The sequence below is a fragment of the Caretta caretta genome, chromosome 2 (assembly GCF_965140235.1).
Source record: "Caretta caretta isolate rCarCar2 chromosome 2, rCarCar1.hap1, whole genome shotgun sequence".
In the NCBI taxonomy this organism is placed as follows: Eukaryota; Metazoa; Chordata; order Testudines; family Cheloniidae; genus Caretta; species Caretta caretta.
This window is the reverse complement of record NC_134207.1, coordinates 77,710,946-77,729,723: the sequence shown is the minus strand read 5'-3', so window position 1 is coordinate 77,729,723 and position 18,778 is coordinate 77,710,946. Positions and strand designations below refer to the sequence as shown.

Genomic DNA, 18,778 nt, shown 5'->3' with positions numbered 1-18,778 from the left:
CTTTCATATTCATTCAAATTAAAATAAGATACATACCCACTTCCCTCATACAAAATACACAATGATCAGCTGCATAGATTTTCATTATAAAAAACACTGACATTAAGGTTAGCTTCTCCATTGGATGTCCTTTTTATTCACCCTCATTTTAAAGGTAGTCTTGATTAATAAACTCTCAGACTGTGATGGGATAAAAATCTACTGTTCCTTCAGTAGAGACTAGGGCCACTACCCTGGACCATGCTCCAAAACTGTGCCAATACTGGTATAAGACAGCCTCAGATTCAGCTCTCAGAGGATCTCCATTGTGTAGGAAGATCCTTAGGTGGCACAGAGCATCTGTAGTAACTCCTACATCACACCCTTCCCAGATGCTGCCACAGGAGACTAATCTGGAAAAAGAGGGTGTTGTCTGGGCTTCCCTAATCCCCATCAAATTGCTCAAATGTGGGCTGCTCAACCCAGTCCAGAACAGCCCGAGGATTGAGGAACTTCTCTCCTGAATACTGCACTAAATACTTCATAGCCACAGCTGAGGATTTGGCCATATGTGATTTCACTGCTTATATGTCAGTGACACAGGAAAAATCTGTTTTTGGTTGTTTTTTTTTTTTTTAAAACAACCCAAGTTAAATATTATAGGGCTCTACCAAATTCACGGTTCATTTTGGTCAATTTCACTGTCATAGGATTTTAAAAGTCGTAAATTTTCATGATTTCATCGTGTTGTAATTGTAGGGGCCTGACCCAAAAAGGAGAGAGAGTGTGTGTGTGTGAGGGGGTGTCTCAAGGTTATTGTAGGGCTGAGGGGGAGGGGTTGCGGTACTGCTACCCTTACTTCTGCACTGCTGCTGGCGGCGGCGCTGCCTGCAGAGCGGGACGACTAGAGAGTGGTGGTTGCTGTTCAGGAGTCCAGCTCTGAAGGCAGAGCGGCTGCCAGCAGCAGCGCAGAAGAAAGAATGGCATGGTATAGTATTGCCACCCTTACTTCTGTGCTGCTGCCTGCAGAGCTGGGCCCTTGGTCAGCAGCCACCTCTCTCCGGCTGCCCAGCTCTGAAGACAGCACAGAAGTAAGGGAGACAATACTATGACCCCCCTGCAACTCCATTTTAGGTCAGGACCCCCAATTTGAGGAACACTGGTCTCCTCTATGAAATCTGTACAGTATAGGGTAAAAGCACATAAAAGACCAGATTTCACGGGGCAAGACCAGATTTCACAGTCTGTGACATGTTTTTTATGGCCGTGAATTTGGTAGGGCCCTAGCTATAGAAAACGTATCCCTTCTATGTTAGCTGTGAGCGTTCAGTACTTGCAAGGATTAGACCACATATTTAGATACTATCTTTAGGTATCTAAGTTTGAAAATGCTGGCCAAAACTTCTGCCTTGAATCAATCAGCCTGCTAGTAATTGGTTATAACAAGAATCAAAATGTGCACACACTGCCGATAAGCAGCGTTAAAATGTATAACAGAACACAGCAAATCCTTCAGTAAAAGGCTAATCCAATATGCAGCTGAATTTAACTAACTAGGTGTTGTCCCAACTGCAATAAATTGTATTACAAAATAAATCAGTATCTCCCCTTCATTGTAAAAGCAGTTACAGAAGTGGTGAAATGATGATGTAGAGTTTTGAAGGGCATCTTGAAGCTTCTCACCTCTGCCAACTAGTGTTCCAGCCTCTAATTTAGAAGGAACATTAAAAGTGACTTTCTTGCAAGCTTCACAAAATAAACTCAATACCTAAAAAGGAAAGAAAACGAGAAAGAATAGTCACCCTTGCTGTGAAATTATTTTTAAACATTGTTTGAAATCATGGCATAAAAAGTATATAGTAGCTAGATTTTTAGTCATGTTAAAAAACACCAAACATATAGAGTTGAAATGCATATTACATATTTTGGTGACTGATTTCAATTTACGTGAGTACTGAGACATAAAGGGAGGTTTTTTGTTTTGTTTTTTAAACAGTCCAGTGAAACAACCTAGAAAGTATCATTTATTACAAATGACAGGAAAGCACTGTGGCATAATGTACAGGGTTAGATCTCAGAAGATGCAGGTTCTGATCTTGACTCTCGCTATGACTTGTGTGACTTCGGCAAAGACATTTAACCTGTGATTGAAATGCTAGGCCCATCGACGTCAATGGCAGAACTCCTATTGACTTCAACAGGGTCAGGATTACACTCAGCCTCCCACTTTACCACATTTTGAAGTGGGAAAATAAAAATGTATCTTCCTTTAAAGAGTACTTTGGGCTCCATGGATGAAATGTGCTAAGAATTAAGACTCAACAATTCATGAAGTTTATTTCCATATAGTTGCATTGATTTGTAATGTTTAAAGGAACAAATATTTTATTTATGTCATAATACTTGGCAAAATACATATTAATTTGTATCTTCAAAAGTGCTTTACTAACAAACTACTTAAGCCCCAAATCCTTCAATTGTATCTGATTAAAATATGGGCAGAGGTCTGTCAACTTACATATATCGTATTACAGAATTGGGGCTTCAAACTTCAGAACACCCATCTGTAGCTGGTAAATAACCACCACATTTTATAAAATGAAGTGGAGGCATAGAGTGGCTCCTAGTTCCCAGCCTGAGCTCAGACCATGTGTCTATCCAAGGTTTTATTCAATGAATTTATATTCTAATCTAAAGTTAGAGCCACTCAAACTATGGAATATAGAAAATCAAGAAGGGGTTTTTGTGCACATGCACACACAGAATGGGAGTACTTCTCAACAAACAATTTATAGGAAAAAAACAACAAATTTAATAGTCAACAACAGATGAGACACCTTATTTTGTGAAAGCTTTTAGCCGTATATTGAAGGTACTATTAAAAAAAAAAAAAAGGAGAGAACAGCAAATTGAAAAGTGAAAGGAGTTGCTTTTCCTGTGAAAATTAGCTCCTACATTTTTAATTCTTTAGAAAGCAAGCAGTCTTTTAAAATCATGATTGGCTAGAATTTCAAACTGATTAATTTTGAAACACTCTGGATAACCACAGCATTTAAGATAATTAAAATATCATATATGCATCAGTAAAAGATACTTTTCCTATTTAAATTATTTCTGTTGTTAACATCCTTTCATGAATCTCAACCATATAACTAAAGTCACTATTCATTTCCCAGCTAACATTTGGGCTATTTGTAATAGTAATTAATCCTTACAAAACTTCCCTCTCTCTCCTCTGGGGACAAAAAAATTGTTTGTTTTTTTTAATTAAAAATAATATACAACATAATCAAGCATAGTTTAGGAGTTTTTCTAGGCCAATGAAATGTAATTTCAAAACATTAACCAATGAGTTTAGTCTGATATTAACATGAAGGGTTATGGAAGTAATATATACAGAGACAAGATAAGAATAGACCTGTTGGTACATATAAAAGGGTTCAATATGCTCCGAGTGTACATTTGACACAGATGCCTAAACTTGCATTATATAAGGAGTGTTTGTTATGTTGAGTTTTGTTTGTTTGTTTCGGGGGTTGTGGGAAGTGCAAGAGAAGGCAGGGGAATTTTGCTTTCTTTAATTGGATTGGTGAGTAAAGTACGATTAGCATGGCTTTTCCCCCCCTCCATTCATCGAGATTACAGTAAGAGTAAGTAAATGGAAAATTCTCACGAAAACTTACATGCCCAGACACAATCCAAGACTGAGTGCATTACATATAAAAATAATCAATTTAGCCTGGCAATAGTATTGAAAATTTACTTATGCAGGGACAATCTACTAAACTATTAGTTAGTCTGATTATGATAGTGGGGAGTTGGGGGTGGCCAAGCTAACGTTACTTTACTCACCCATTAAAAAGAGGTTTTTTTCCTGAAGGCAAATAGAATTGGTCAGGGCTGATAATTATATATGGGTATAAATAAATACATTTAAATGGGCCAAAAGCCGTTCACCCTCCAATGCATGGACCCTTTGAAGTAAATACGAGTACTTGTGTGAGCATGATTTGGCTTCAGATGAACAACTGAATTTGATTTTTAGAAATACAGCATATAGACATAAAGACTCTTTCCTTTTCATACCTGATTTATTGACTAATAATACATATCTGTATTAATGATTATCCTTTACTGCTGTAATAACCAGTAGAATATAGAATATTAGAGTTGGAAGAGACCTCAGTAGGGCATCTAGTCCAATCCCCTGCTCAAAGCATGTCTAGTCTGACAGCCCTAATCAAGGAACACCACTTAAAAAAAACCCCAAAAAACACCTAAGCACCATTTTGGGCAGTAGGACTAAACAGATCTATAAGTGTAGGTGACAAAGCCCCAAAGTCAATTTAATTTTTCTGACTCATCTAGTCTTCCCTTTCTGAAGTTCATGTACTTAAGGATTCCATACCAGAAAAGCACATATACTTTTCACCATACAACATGATATTCCTTCCAGGGCATGGAATGGTGCCTCCGGACACTTTAATTTAAAAAAGTTAATGTAAAGGGGGAAACAGTTATTAAGCCCAACCTAAAAAAATTTTAAAAAAGAGAGAAGCCAGGAATGAACTTCAACAAGCCTTCACTGACAACTGGGACCCAAGAAGGTTGAAATAAATTTCGGGAAAGATTTAAAAAAAAAAAAAGAAGAAGAAAAATGATTCTCTCTGAATCTAGACTTTGAAACTTTGACTTAGATGCACTTTTTTTTTCCCCCAAGTGAAACTTATTCAATAATCAGCAGGCACACCACACTGTCTTAACATTTCACTAACGCCCACTACGTTTGGTTTCTTCTATCGAGAAATAAGGGGCTGCTCCGACTGATCTAGACAAACCAAATCAACCCACTGCTGGGGACAAACTACTCCGAACGCGCGCGACTCCCACCGACCTAGCCCTGGCACAGACAACAGCTGTCCCCGCGCCGCCGCTGACAGTCTCGCCAAAACCTTGCCGGTAACGACTACGGCCGGTATCCTGCGCGGATGGCGCCAAGGTCTTCTGGGCGGCGGCGGGGACCAGCCCGCAGAACACACCGCGGGACCGGGGTAAGAGGCGCGGCGCTGCTCGGCGCCCCCGGTGGGGAGCGCTGGCCACACTCACCAAGAGGCCGAAGAGGAGCTGGCGACAGGCGGTTCTGCAGAGCGAGCCCCCCGGGCGGGCTGCGGCGGGGGCCATCTCCGGGCGGCTGAGGCGCTGGCTGAGGGCGCCCGCGAAGGAGCAGGGGGCAAGGCTGCTGCCGGTGCGGTGGCGAGCGGGAAGGCGGCGGCAGGAGGTGGCTACTTTCTTTTCCCTCTTTTCCTTCGGGGCGGGGGGGGGGGCGAGGCGCAGCGGCAGACGCGCCGTGCGGCTCCTCGCAAGGACTTGAGTTGTTTGCTCCGCTCCTCGCCTGGGCCAAGAAACTCCCTTCTCGGCCAGCCCCCTTCCTCCGCCGGCCAGGTCGGGCCAGGCGCTGCTTCCCCTCCTCCGCCCGCCGGGGAACCTGCCCTGCCCCGGCGCTGGGCGTAGCGGCGCACGAAGAGGGCGGCGCCAGCCACACCTGAGCCCCGCTTGCCTGGGCGGCTGCGGCTTCCGCCCCCCTGGCTGGGGGCAGTCTCGGCAGCGGTGGCGCCCTTGGGTCAGCGCCCTTCCGCCTTCCCCTGCCCAGCTGGGGCCCCCTGGATTCATTTCCCTAGAGAGCGAGTTAAATCCGCCCCGGGCACGCTGCGGAGCAGGCAAGGGCGGCGCCCGAGTGGGCAGCCGGAGCCGAGAAGGCGGGGGCCGGGGGCTCCGGGTTAGTTGCGAGGGGAAGGAGAGGCGGGGATGTGCGAAGCGGCTTCGCAGGTGAGCTTGGTGAAGTTGACAAAGTCCGCAACTGCGCTGCAGAGAAAAGCCTGGGGGCGTTCGCAGATCAGCGCTTGAGCCGCTGTTGTCAGCCCCAAACCTCCCGCAGCAAGCCTCGCAAGTCACAAGGCGAGCTTTAAAATGATGAGATTTTTAAAAAAAAAAAAAAAAACGTTTGTGGGGTTTTTTTGGGGGGGAGCTTCTGATTTTTATTTCATTTAGAGTTCACATTTTCAAGCAACCGAGCTGTCGGGATTTGTTTTTCTCTTTAAAAAACAAACATACAAACTTAAGATTCTCCCTTAATGACAGGTTTCAGAGTAGCAGCCCTGTTAGTCTGTATTCGCAAAAAGAAAAGGAGTACTTGTGGCACCTTAGAGACTAACCAATTGATTTGAGCATATGCTTTTGTGAGCTACAGCTCACAGAGCCTGAGGTGTGAAGAAAAAGCAACAGTTGGCATTGCTGAGTATTCTGTGATGGTTTTAAATATTCAAATGGACAGTGGTTTAAAAAAAAAATTCCCCCCACAAACTAAATATTGCAGTGTTAAACAGAAAACGAACCTGAACAGAAACAAAGGTGAAGATGAGTTTTTTATTTTGTTGTCCTAACTGAGTGAGGTACAAAAAGTAAACAAACTAAATAGTGAAAAGTAAATTATTATTTTTAAATACATTCCATTTATCTTCTAAAGAGCTACTGGGTATAAATTAATTGAAAAAAGTTCACTAAAACTTTTTTTAACATGGTAGTGTCCTGTTGAACCTAGGGGCTTGTCTGCATTTACTGCACTGCTGTGACACTTGGTGAAGATGCTACCTACGCCTACAGAAGAATTTCTCCTGTTGACATACCACTGTCTACACCAGGGATTAGGTTGCTAACTAAGGTCGCTCAAGGGTGTGGATTTTCCACACCCCAAGTGATGTAGTTATTTCGACATAAGTGCCTGGTGTAGACCAAGCCTAACCATCTTTCACTCTACTTTGCTTCCAGTTTGTCCTTTCAGTTAAAGCCCTGATTATCCCTCACCTTGTACATTATAAGTCTGACGTATGGGATTTCTGCACAGGCTTGTAGAATACGCCCCTTAGCAGGAAAGAAGTCATCTGTACCATACATTTTCATTACTGATTTTTCTGTATTTGATGATATTGCTAATGAAATATTTTCTGTCAGATATTTGCGCTGGGAAACTGGAATTCGGGTGTTAACATTTGGGAACTGGGAGCTTTCCCCCTTTTTGCTTAATAAACACACCCTGCCAATTCCCATGGTGGCATCAAGCTCTCTTTACTATTCTGTGCCATCTATCCATACTGTGAATGGCAGCATGGAGAGACGAGTTGCTTTCTTGGGACCATTGCATGCCTCATAATATGTAAATTTGGATGGAGAGTGGATGACCAGGAACAGGGAATACTCCATCCCCTTGCACTAGCCAACACATTACACCAGGGAGTATGTACTGCACTGGGTATAGGGCTGCCACAGGTTACATACCCCCTGGAGCAGGGAAACAGATTGTGTGAGCTCCTGGGGCAGCGTAGCTGTGTGTTGCCCCATACATAGGGCTTGTGGCAAAATCACAATTGTCCCATAGTAATTATATTAAAATGAGTTACAGTACCATGCTAATCTTCAAAATATTAATGGGTCATGGCCTACCATCAAAATTACACAACTTTAATTCATTTCAAAAAGAATTGCAGACATGGTAAAATGCCAGGTTATGGCTACAATTTGGACCCACTTATGACACATTTTCAAATGTAATGCTCCAAGTGAATCAGACTGCTCATATTAGTAAGCATTATGCTCAACAATAAGTTTTTGCCCTTTTGAATCCTTAGTTATGTGTCAGCATATTTGCCTGGAGAAATTCATCGCGGTATAGTTAAGAGTTGGGTGATTCAAACTCCTTATTCTGAAGGAGTGGCTAAAAACCTGAACCCTCATATCACATTTACATAAATATTTCAGTTCTTGTAGAATTGTACTCTGAATGTATTTACCCTTCACCAAAGCTAACAAAGTATTGTCTTTAAGATAAGAATATACTCCCCTAATTGAAATCCCAGTATACTTTATTGTACTACTTTTACTGGTCTCCATTTCTACAGATCATTATGGGCTTCTGGTGGTTGCTTTCTCCTGGCAGGCCAGTATTCCTGGGAGCCAGCAAAGTAATAGGTCTGTTTCATTGTTCCAAAATCTATTTGCCAACTGGACTCAGATAAAAATTTTAAACAGAAAATTCCATTGGGGTTGGTGAAGAAAAATATTTTCATATTTCACAAACAGATTAACCATGCCCTTCATATGCTCAGCACTACATGAGGTAACTAGGAGCTCATTTATATCTACAGGTGGATATAATCTCAATTTATTCCTGGCTCTAATGGATTCTTATTTTCTTTTATTTTTATTTCATCTGCTCACTTTCACTTCTCTTTAATTCATCCATGGTTCTTCTCACACATTTTAAACTTCTGCTTGCTGCCTGTCCCCTATTTCTTTCCTCTAAGGTGGAGCCTGCTTCTCTTACTACATTTTATTCAGTTTTCGCCTCCTCATTCTCCCCCCCAACCAAAAATCTGCCCATTCCAGTTTCTACAAAAGCTTTAAGAAGGTTGTGATGCATCCCTTCACTGAAAACATATTCCTTGATGTTTGAATAGAAAGAAAGAAAGAAAGAAAATTATTATACCAGGTGTATCCTACAGCAACAGTATCCTGAAAACAAAACAGTTGTTTAAGGTGTACCCTTAAGTTTAGATTCAATAATAGATTTATAGAATTTGTTTGAGTGTATATATGGATTAATGTATATTTTCATTACGTTCTTAAAGAAAATTAGAAGAAACAAACACCAACTTCCTCAAATGTCTTTTACTAATCACTGTAGTAAGTAGTCCAAAAGTGGAATTGTTCTGGTATGTGTTTACTTTGTCATCAAAACAAAAATTCAGATATGACACTTGTATTAAAATAAACTAAAACCACTAAGTTTGGGCAATAGTTTAGAATAAAATTTCATTAACTACAGTTTTAATACCATTTTAAGATATTTCTTGTCTTGCAAACTGTAACCGAAAGCATGTACTAAAAATTATGGCAATAGAAAGAAGAGTAATTGTGTTAGTTCACTTAGAGTCACTATAGAGTTTTGCAAAACTTTCATTAACATCAATGACAATTCCAACTGCAGAGCAATAGGAAAATTCAGAACATCTGCCTTTCTGTGTTCAGGTAGAACTTACTACAATCATTCATGTCTTTTTCAGCTACAGGAAGAAGTACCACAATATGGCTACTGTTGAAGACCATTCTGAAGCCTCGGGTAGTTAAAAATGTGGTGACTCACGTGGTTAATGTGATTACAGTAAACCCATGTCCCATTCATTACATGAGTTTTCCATCAGCTTCTGTATGCACTTCAAGGTGTTGGTTTTTAACCAATAAAACCCTATATAATTTATACTCGGGCTACTATAGGGACAGTCTCTCTTCCTGTGAGTCATTGCAATGGCTTCAATCAATTGTACGCTTATGCTGAAAGTCCCTAGATGCGTACTTTTGAGGCCTAGTGGCAGGGGCCCATAAATTGGGGTAAAGTTTGGCACTTTGTACCACACTATTCTGAGCATGGAGCCCCTTCAAATGGGCCCAAGAGGATCACTTTAGTGCAAGGTGGATCCTCCAGTGGTATAAAACAGTGTTGCAACTCCAGTACCACCTCCTCCCTACTGGTGGCATAAATGTGTGGTCTTGGAAAAAGGGATGTGGCATTTGCTTCACTGATTACTAATTGATCCATGGGCCCCTGGGAATATAATCTAATTCCAAGTGTTCTGGCAGTTTGAAGTTACTTGGGAATGTCAGAGCAACACACCACAAACCAAGAATTGGAGTGGGGGTCCCAGAGACCACCTTTGCATATTCCCTTCTGAGTGGCACTGTGTGCTCCTTAACTGCAGTAGCCAAGAATCTAGATCAGAATGTTTTCAGTCCACATTACGGGCTCTGAAACTCATTCCCTTGGTGGTCCACCAGAGGCTATATTTAGTGAACTTCAAAATATGGGTCAAGACATACTTTTGCCAAGCATTAGACTATGAACTGTTCTTTGTGTTGAGGGGAGTCTAATGTGGTGAATGTTATTAATTTAGATCACGCACTCAGTTCTGAAGGGTATATAATAAATAAATGAGACTGTCCCTAAGAAACTAATAACTCTTCAAACTCTGCCTTTAGTAATCCATCAGAGGGAATGATATGCAGCTTGTCTTAATTGTGAGAATAACTATTAAAAAAATGTTTAAATCCTTCAGACTTTACTCATTCCCAGTTGACATTTGGACTGTGTAAGACTGCAGAATATGGCTTTTACAGTATGTTTTCTTTTTGTCATAAGAAACCACCTAAAACATCCAGAAAGTCTAAATAAAATGTCTAATTGTCTAAATGTCTAAAATTATTCTCATTAAAAAGTTTTTGTTTAATAATTTTTTTAGAAGTTTTATCAGTCTCTTCCCTAAATAAAATGATACACCCAAGAATAGTTTAACTAGCTTTTCTTGTTTTTACCTAGTGATTTAGATCAACATTTTCATATGAAAATCACCATCTGCCAAGACAAAAGGTGTATTATGTCAGGCATTAATATACTTTTGTCATGGCAAAACCTGATTTTCACCCAACCTCTTTGAATTATGAGATCATTACAGATGCATGCTTCATTGTGCCTAGTCATTCAAGTAATAGATAATGTCACTTGCAGGTTTAAATGAGTGTAAATGGTGGTTTCTCTGTAACTTGAAGTCTAAATCATGATTTAAGGACTTCAGTAACTCAGACAGAGGTTATGTGTCTGTTACAGTAGTGGGTGAGTGAGAGTCTATGGCCTGCAATGTGCAGGAGGTCAAATTAAATTATCATGATTGACCCTTCTGGCCTTAAAGTCTCTGAGTCTTTTTACCAATACAATTTAAAATACATATTTTCAGAACTTAAAACAACTAAAGAAGATGTATTTTAAAGGAATACATCTTTATTATCAAAATTATTTTATTTCCAGTATTTGAAACCCATTCTTTATAACATGACTCTGGGTTCGGTACAATATTTGAATTGCTTGAAGAATATAGCATACAGTGTAGAAATTGTTCAACAGTTTCAATGCTGGAAGAACCTTATTCATTACTGAACAATATACTACCTCCAAAAATGCTCCTTTCAGGCAAAACCTGAGAAAAAAGATGGATGGATCTTACACCATGCTTTGAAAGCCAGCTGACTTGGAATCTACTAGACTAGTGGGAGAAGTGAATACAAGAGTGAAGGACCCTCATCTGGAAATCTCTGTCCCCATTCCTAGAAACCAGAAGTTCCCCTGCTGACTTGTGGCAGATACAGTAGAGAGACAATTTTTCAGGTAGACAGCACCTCACTATTTAGGGCTTTACAGATGTATATGACCTGGAAGTAAACAGAAAGTCAGTTCTATCCAGAAATTAATTTGCTATAGCTCTCTTCATCAAACAGATGAGAACTTTATTCTGTACTAGGTGTAGCCTCTGAGCAGTTGTCAAAGGTAGCCTATGTACAGGACATTGCTATAATCCAATCTGGAGGCTAAAAGGGCATGAGGAACTGCAGAATGGTCTTTGTCAGAAATAAATTATTGGAATTGCCTTATCGGGTATTTTTTTTTTTTTTAATTTTAACTGCTAATGCCACCTGAGAATCCAAACAATCAGAGATTGGAAAGCACCCCTAAATTATGAGTCTTTTGGATAAAGGATGAGTGGACCCCCTAAATATTGGAACAGATTCCATTCCCACCATAACTCCTTAATACTTCCTCTAGCCACTTGCATCACCTCCATCTTGTAGCAAGCATATGAGCTGAGTTACACATTTAAAAGAATCAGCAACTGGATATGACTTACTTAGATTAAGAATTTCCTGGGCCTAGTGACACATGAGGCAACCCAATTTTTCCATTGCTGTCTAACTCCATTTTACTTCATCTCCATGATGGCAGCATTCTTTTAGTTCCTTCTATAATAAGTCCCTTCTCTTTCCCTCTTCTCAGCAGGAATCTAATCTAAGACACCTTCTGCTTCTTCCACAGGGTAGCCTGATGACATGACCAAACCACCATAGTTGTCGCTATCTGATTGTTGAGTCTGCTGACCTGTTGGTGCAGCACTTTTGTATTGGTTAGATGATCTCGCCAATGGATTCCCAAGATTCTTATTAAATAAAGTTGGTGAAATATTTTCATTTCCTGTTTGAGTACTTCCACCATCAGCCATATTTCCAAGGCGTACAGCAGTGTCAGAAAGACAATAGCACTGTATAATCTCATTTGAGTATGTAGATGTATCTTATTCTTCAAGATATGAGTCCATTGTTAGAAGGAAATCATCAACCAGCAAAACTAGCCAAGTCTCTCTGCCATGCTCAGGCCAAAAGCCGGAATGAAAGGGAATTTTTATCACTTCAAATTATATTAAATCTGCCTCATCACAATTTTGTCAATAACCTGATTAAAAAAACAGGAGGATTAAAGGCATGGTGATAAGTGATTAAATAACATCATAAAAACATATCTTTTTGAGCCTGGGCCTAACACACTCAGCCCAGAAAAGCTGACATCCTGACACTACCAGTCTCACCCAACAACAGATCTGATAGTTCCATACTTGATTTTCCTAGACCTATGAAATGAAGGCCACCATGCACGCCTTTTAGCACCTCTAGAATCATATTGAATTCCCGTTCCTCTCTGTGAGAAACACTCAGTTCTGCTTCTGAGCAGAAATAGCATAGGTTTGCCAAGCTGACTACCACTTGGAACAAGTTCTCTGGTCAAGTTTACATGGACATTCTAGTAGATGAGAAGAAGCTGGCTTTGCTTTCACTACAGCTACCGTATAAGATTTCAAAAGAACTTCTTGGCATAAGATATCAGACTCTGTGCAATTTCTGCCTCTGGTGTTCTCGTCGCCTCCCCATGCTTCATTTTTTTGCATGCCATCTGTGCACCCATGAGAATGGTGTAAAAGGAGAATAATTGAGGAGCCGCTGCATGGATAGGCAAGGACAAAAGATGGCTCTGATAATTAATGGTATTAACAAGAACGAAATCTTCAGTTATTACTGTATTGGATGTATTATGACTCTTGGAGATTTAAACTTTTTGTGCTCAATGAATCATACTTGAAAGTCTGGATTTAGTGCTGTGATAACTTATGTATTTTTTTTACTCATGTATTCTGAGACAATTATTGTTAAAAGATAATTATTTTTTTTAAAAGAATAAAATAGCAGAATTAAATTATAACTTCATCCACATGACTCTGTTACAGACTTCATAATGGTAGAATTTTTAGTTTGCATATGTTTCGGCATTAAATTTATATGGGAAAGACTGATGTGATTGCAATTGTGACAGTATTATTCACTAAACATTTCTTTCGTATGCTGCATTTATTACTCTTAAGATTTATAGATTCTTAGATATTAAGGTCAGAAGGGACCATTATGATCATCTAGTCCGACCTCTTGCACAACGCAGGCCACAGAATCTCACCCACTCACTCCTGCGAAAAACTTCTCACCTATCTCTGAACTATCGAAGTCCTCAAATCGTGGTTTAAAGACTTCAAGGAGCAGAGAATCCTCCAGCAAGTGACCCGTGCCCCATGCTACAGAGGAAGGCGAAAAACCTCCAGGGCCTCTTCCAATCTGCTCTGGAGGAAAATTCCTTCCCGACCCCAAATATGGTGATCAGCTAAATTCTGAGCATATGGGCAAGATTCACCAGCCAGATACCCAGAAAAGAATTTTCTGTAGTAACTCAGATCCCACCCCATCTAACATCCCATCACAGGCCATTGGGCCTATTTACCATGAATATTTAAGGATCAATTAATGACCAAAACCATGTTATCCCATCATACCATCTCCTCCATAAATTTATCAATTTTAATCTTAAAGCCAGATAGGTCTTTTGTCCCCACTGCTTCCCTTGGAAGGCTATTCCAAAAGTTCACTCCTCTGATGGTTAGAAACCTTCGTCTAATTTCAAGTCTAAACTTCCCAATGACCAGTTTATATCCATGTGTTCTTGTGTCCACATTGGTACTGAGCTTAAATAATTCCTCTCCCTCTCCAGTATTTATCCCTCTGATATATTTATAGAGAGCAATCATATCTCCCCTCAACCTTCTTTTAGTTAGGCTAAACAAGCCAAACTCCTTGAGTCTCTTTTCATAAGAAAGGTTTTCCATTCCTTGGATCATCCTAGTAGCCCTTCTCTGTACCTGTTCCAGTTTGAATTCATCCTTCTTAAACATGGGAGACCAGAACTGCACACAGTATTCCAGGTGAGGTCTCACCAGTGCCTTGTACAATGGTACTAAAACCTCCTTATCTCTACTGGAAATACCTCTCCTGATGCATCCCAAGACCGCATTAGCTTTTTTCATGGCCATATCACATTGGCAGCTCATAATCATCCTGTGATCAACCAATACTCCAGGGTCCTTCTCCTCCTCCGTTACTTCTAATTGATGCGTCCCCAGCTTATAACTAAAATTCTTGTTATTAATCCCTAAATGCATGACCTTGCACTTCTCACTATTAAATTTCATCCTATTACTATTACTCCAGTTTACAAGGTCATCCAAATCTTCCTGTATGATATCCCGGTCTCTCTCTAAATTGGCAATACCTCCCAGCTTTGTATCATCTGCAAACTTTATTAGCACACTTCCACTTTTTGTGCTGAGGTCAGTAATAAAAAGATTGGTCCAAAAACTGATGCCTGAGGAACTCCACTGGTAACCTCCCTCCAGCCTGACAGTTCACCTTTCAGTAGGACCCGCTGTAGTCTCCCTGTTAAGCATTTCCTTATCCACCTTTCAGTTTTCATATTGATCCCCATCTTTTCCAATTTAACTAATAATTCCCCATGTGGCACGGTATCAAACGCCTTACTGAAATCTAGTTAAATTAGATCCACTGCGTTTCCTTTGTCTAAAAAATCTGTTACTTTCTCAAAGAAGGAGATCAGGTTGGTTTGGCACAATCTACCTCTTTATTCACATCACATCAACACTGAAACTCTATCTTGTTTGTCTTGCGTATAATATTTTGTCAGGTTAGATAGAGGGTAGAAAGGGCAGGCTGTTACTGTTGGTAGTCATTAAAGAAATGAGTGACACAACTGTGAGTTGCTTCTGCCCTATATATGTGTGTGGCTGTAAACCCCACTCCATTAGCAGGAAAATGTGGAGGTAACCTGGAAAAGAAAATTCACAGAGTTTTCTTCCTTGTAGTATATACATTGTAGAAGGTGAGCTGGACCAGTATTTTTATTGTAGTCCCTGTTTTAAAATACACACAGTAGATTAACTCTACTCTACTCTATCTCTAATTCTTACAACAATTTCATATGTATTTCAGTAAAATACTATTCCCCAAACTAATTCTATCTCAAATATAAATTACCAAATTCTGTTCTAATTTAGACTTGTAAATCTCATGAACCTCACTGACTTTCATTATAATCATATCAAATTACTGAAGATTATACCAAAATAATTATAAATTGACCCGGACTTGTTAATTTTGTGTCCCTTTTTTCAGTCACTGAGTGGGGCTTTCCCAGTCAGACACATCCTCTCTCTAGGTATGAACATTGAGTTTCTCATCTGCTCACAGGGCCTTTTTTCTCTGGCAGTTCCTGAAGTATTACTCCTCCTTGCTCTATCACAAATGTTTATTCCCAGAATATCAAAGGTCTGTTTTCCTTGTAATAGCTGCTCTCAAGGTATAGGGCTCAAGAATAAACACCTCACTTTAAGCCATACTACTGTTTCTCTTCCTCTCAGGATAGCTGTCTGTTCAGCCTTCCAGAACCTTTTGGTCTAATATACTTTCCCCATTTCTTTTTAAAGAGACATCACACGAAAATGTTTTCCTGCATTTTAAATATTTCTGACCTAGTTAAATCCTTCTAAAAATGGTGTTTGTGTATGTGTGAGAGAGTGAGCTGTTGCACCCCGTTAAAGAACCAACAGTCCTTCATAATGAAACACTTTCTGTTATCCCTTTTAACGTTCCTCTTCTACTGTATGGAATTATGCAGCACTTTTCTTCTAGTCAGGTTGGTGGGGAGGTAACAGCCCTAAGATGACAATAATGTCGTTACTAGAACTATTGACAGCAAGCGAGTGTTCAGTGAACAGTTGTTAGTTTCTACTCTGTATTGCATTGGCTTTGTAGTCCCAACAAGAGAAAAAATTAATGAAACCTTTTTGTTATCACTTAAGTAAACAGCTGTGATTCAGAACACACATGGGAGTAGATCTATTGTTTAATAAGGAATAATTTTTACAAACTTGCTTTTTTAACTGTGTCTATACTTAAGTTTTCACCTCTAGATATTAGTACATACCAATATTGTTCCTAACTCAGTATGCAGTTTTCCAATACTCCTCACTTTCTTAAATCAAAATAATTTTTTTACCTAAGAAAAAAGCATGTTCCTTGGTGTGTGCCATGATCCCAAACCTGCTCCTGTTCTTTTTGTGGATACAGACTAACACAGCTGCTACTCTAAAACTTTAATTCCCATTGAGTTCAATGGGGGTAGGATTAGGCTCTATGTATCTGCAAAGTTTCAAAGTCTAGCCATTTTTCCTGTGGCCATGTCTAAAAATGCGTGTACAATTCCCCCTCTCCAATAACTGAATAAGGATTGAAAGGATTTTACTCCAACACTTAAAACAAAATAATCATCACCTTTGGGCAGAGAAGAAACAGCAAATGTCAGCCTCCTTGGTAATTATTCTAAAAGTTATTATGAAACAGTGAAAACACTGTAGAAATAGTATATTATAAGGGACAAAGGGGAAACCATCTTGCAGCCTTAACTACAGGAGTTGTGGATGAACGATTTCACCAATATGTGTTTTTTTCTTTTTTAGATCATGATTAGGCAGATAATGTTTTGAAAAAGATATACAAGTAGAAGCAGATGGAAGCCTAAGTCACAATACACTTCTCTGCTTTTGACCCTCAAGTGATACTTCACTACAATTTTGACCGATTTTACAAATATTTGAAGAGTGATTAGGTGTGTCATTTGATGAATGCAATATTTTATTCATTTAAAATGTTGTATAGATATTTTCCCCCTTGTACTTTGTAGGTCTCTCTCCCTGATCAAGTGCTAAAATATATATACCAGTGAAAGATGAAGTTCCACCAATTTGGAGATGTCACACAATAGAATTAATGCTCTGGTTTGCATATTTGATGATTATGCATTAATTTATTTTCATAAACATTAGCATATGTTCTGCTCACCAAAATTTAAGCTTGACAAGGATAAAGAGTGGAAAAGTCCTTAGAAACATAGGAATTGCTATGTTCCTGGTTGGCTCTGATATATCCCTGGCTTGGTGTTCAGGTTACTCTTGCAGCTCCTTGAGGCTCTGCTAATGGAGGCTTCTTGTCCTGGACTGGGTGCAGGGCAGTGGTTGGGTGGCTAGTCCGTGGTGCTGGCTGCTATTTACCTGGGCTAGTAATGGAATTTGGTTGTTTCCTGTTGTGGCTGACCTGCTGGCCCTTATCTGGGTGCCTAGCTTGTTGCTTGCTCCCTGGCTGGGGATGTTCTGGCCCTGTTTGTTGCTTCCCGATTAATGCATTCAGGCCCATGTGGCCAGAGAGATGGCTGGAGCACTGGCCAGTGTTGCCAGTTCCAAACCGGTGACCACACATGGGTGAGGATCATGCTATAAACTACAACTCTATGTCACATGCATCCAACGATGTGGGTATTCACCCACAAAAGCTTATGCTCCAATACGTCTGTTAATCTATAAGGTGCCACAGGACTCTTTGCCGCTTTTATAACTTTATAGTTATAGTCCTCATTAGCTGGGGTCTATGGTTAGAATGCTGGATGACTCCAGGTGCAAAGACCTGGCCCCATTGAAGTCAATGGCAAAATACCAAGATTTCATCCCAGAATTCTAACCATAGGTATCCTCCCTAAAGAAGACCTGACTACAGAGAAACAACCTAGATGGTCTCCTAAGATCCTGAAATTAGGGGATTTAAAACCCTAGGCAGAAGTAATTCAGCTGAAAAAAAGGGGCTTTGTAGCCAGGTTAGTAGACTTAATGGGCCTGATGTTAGTTAATTAGTTAGTTCGTGCTGGAGTAGCATGAATGCAATGCTATTACTGTGATAAAATAAATATTTCTGTACTGTTTGTGCAGTAAATCTGTTAATTTTCATTGACAACAAATAATTCCTGTTTGACTCTCACTCTTCTTTCCTTTCTTCTCTTTCCCTCCGTTCCATGTTTATTTCCATATTCTCTCCGATTCACTGATGGATGACATTGTGTATCTGGGTGTGTCCCTAATTAACACATCAGCTGGAATCAGCTACAAACTGTTGACATTTTTGTAAGAATTTTTAAAGAGTCTTGTAGTTATACCACTACACTTTTTGTTCTGTTCCACATTTACATCTTTAACATACGAAAGGACCAAAACACTGAGTCTCCTTTCCCTTAACCTAATGTAAAGCAGGAGTTATTCCCCTGAATTTATACCAGTGCACAGCTCATGTAATTAAGAGGGGAATCAGACCTTGAGCTTTCTTTAGTTGTCTGCAGTGCAAAAATTAATTTGGGAATCCATTTATGGGTGAAACTTTCTATCTATCTATCTTTAAACCCATTGAAGTTGAGCTATATGTACAATTAATAGGAAGTTGAATATATAATTAAGAGATAATGTTTGTAGTACAGGACATTTTCCCAGGATAATCATTTCCATCTTATTCATACAAGTATAGTAAATGTCAGGTAATATATTTTCAAGCAGGAAACATTCATCGTGTGACAAAGTTCTGTTAGAATGCTTTTACTTTGGTT

At 39.7% G+C, this 18,778-nt stretch overlaps 1 protein-coding gene across 2 annotated transcripts in view; it reads right to left on the bottom strand.

The window, feature by feature from the left end:
- LOC125632399 (desmocollin-2-like) overlaps positions 1–5,164 on the bottom strand; it is a 41,197-nt gene extending 36,033 nt beyond the window's left edge. For both annotated transcript variants that reach the window (XM_048840523.2, XM_048840524.2), the window contains exons 1-2: positions 5,086–5,164; positions 1,663–1,747 (exon numbers count right to left, since the gene is read on the bottom strand). In XM_048840523.2, the coding sequence (XP_048696480.1) occupies positions 1,663–1,747; positions 5,086–5,160 (160 nt within the window). In that variant the 5' untranslated portion in view covers positions 5,161–5,164. The remainder of the gene's footprint in view (positions 1–1,662; positions 1,748–5,085) is intronic.
- Positions 5,165–18,778: the final 13,614 nt, after the last annotated feature.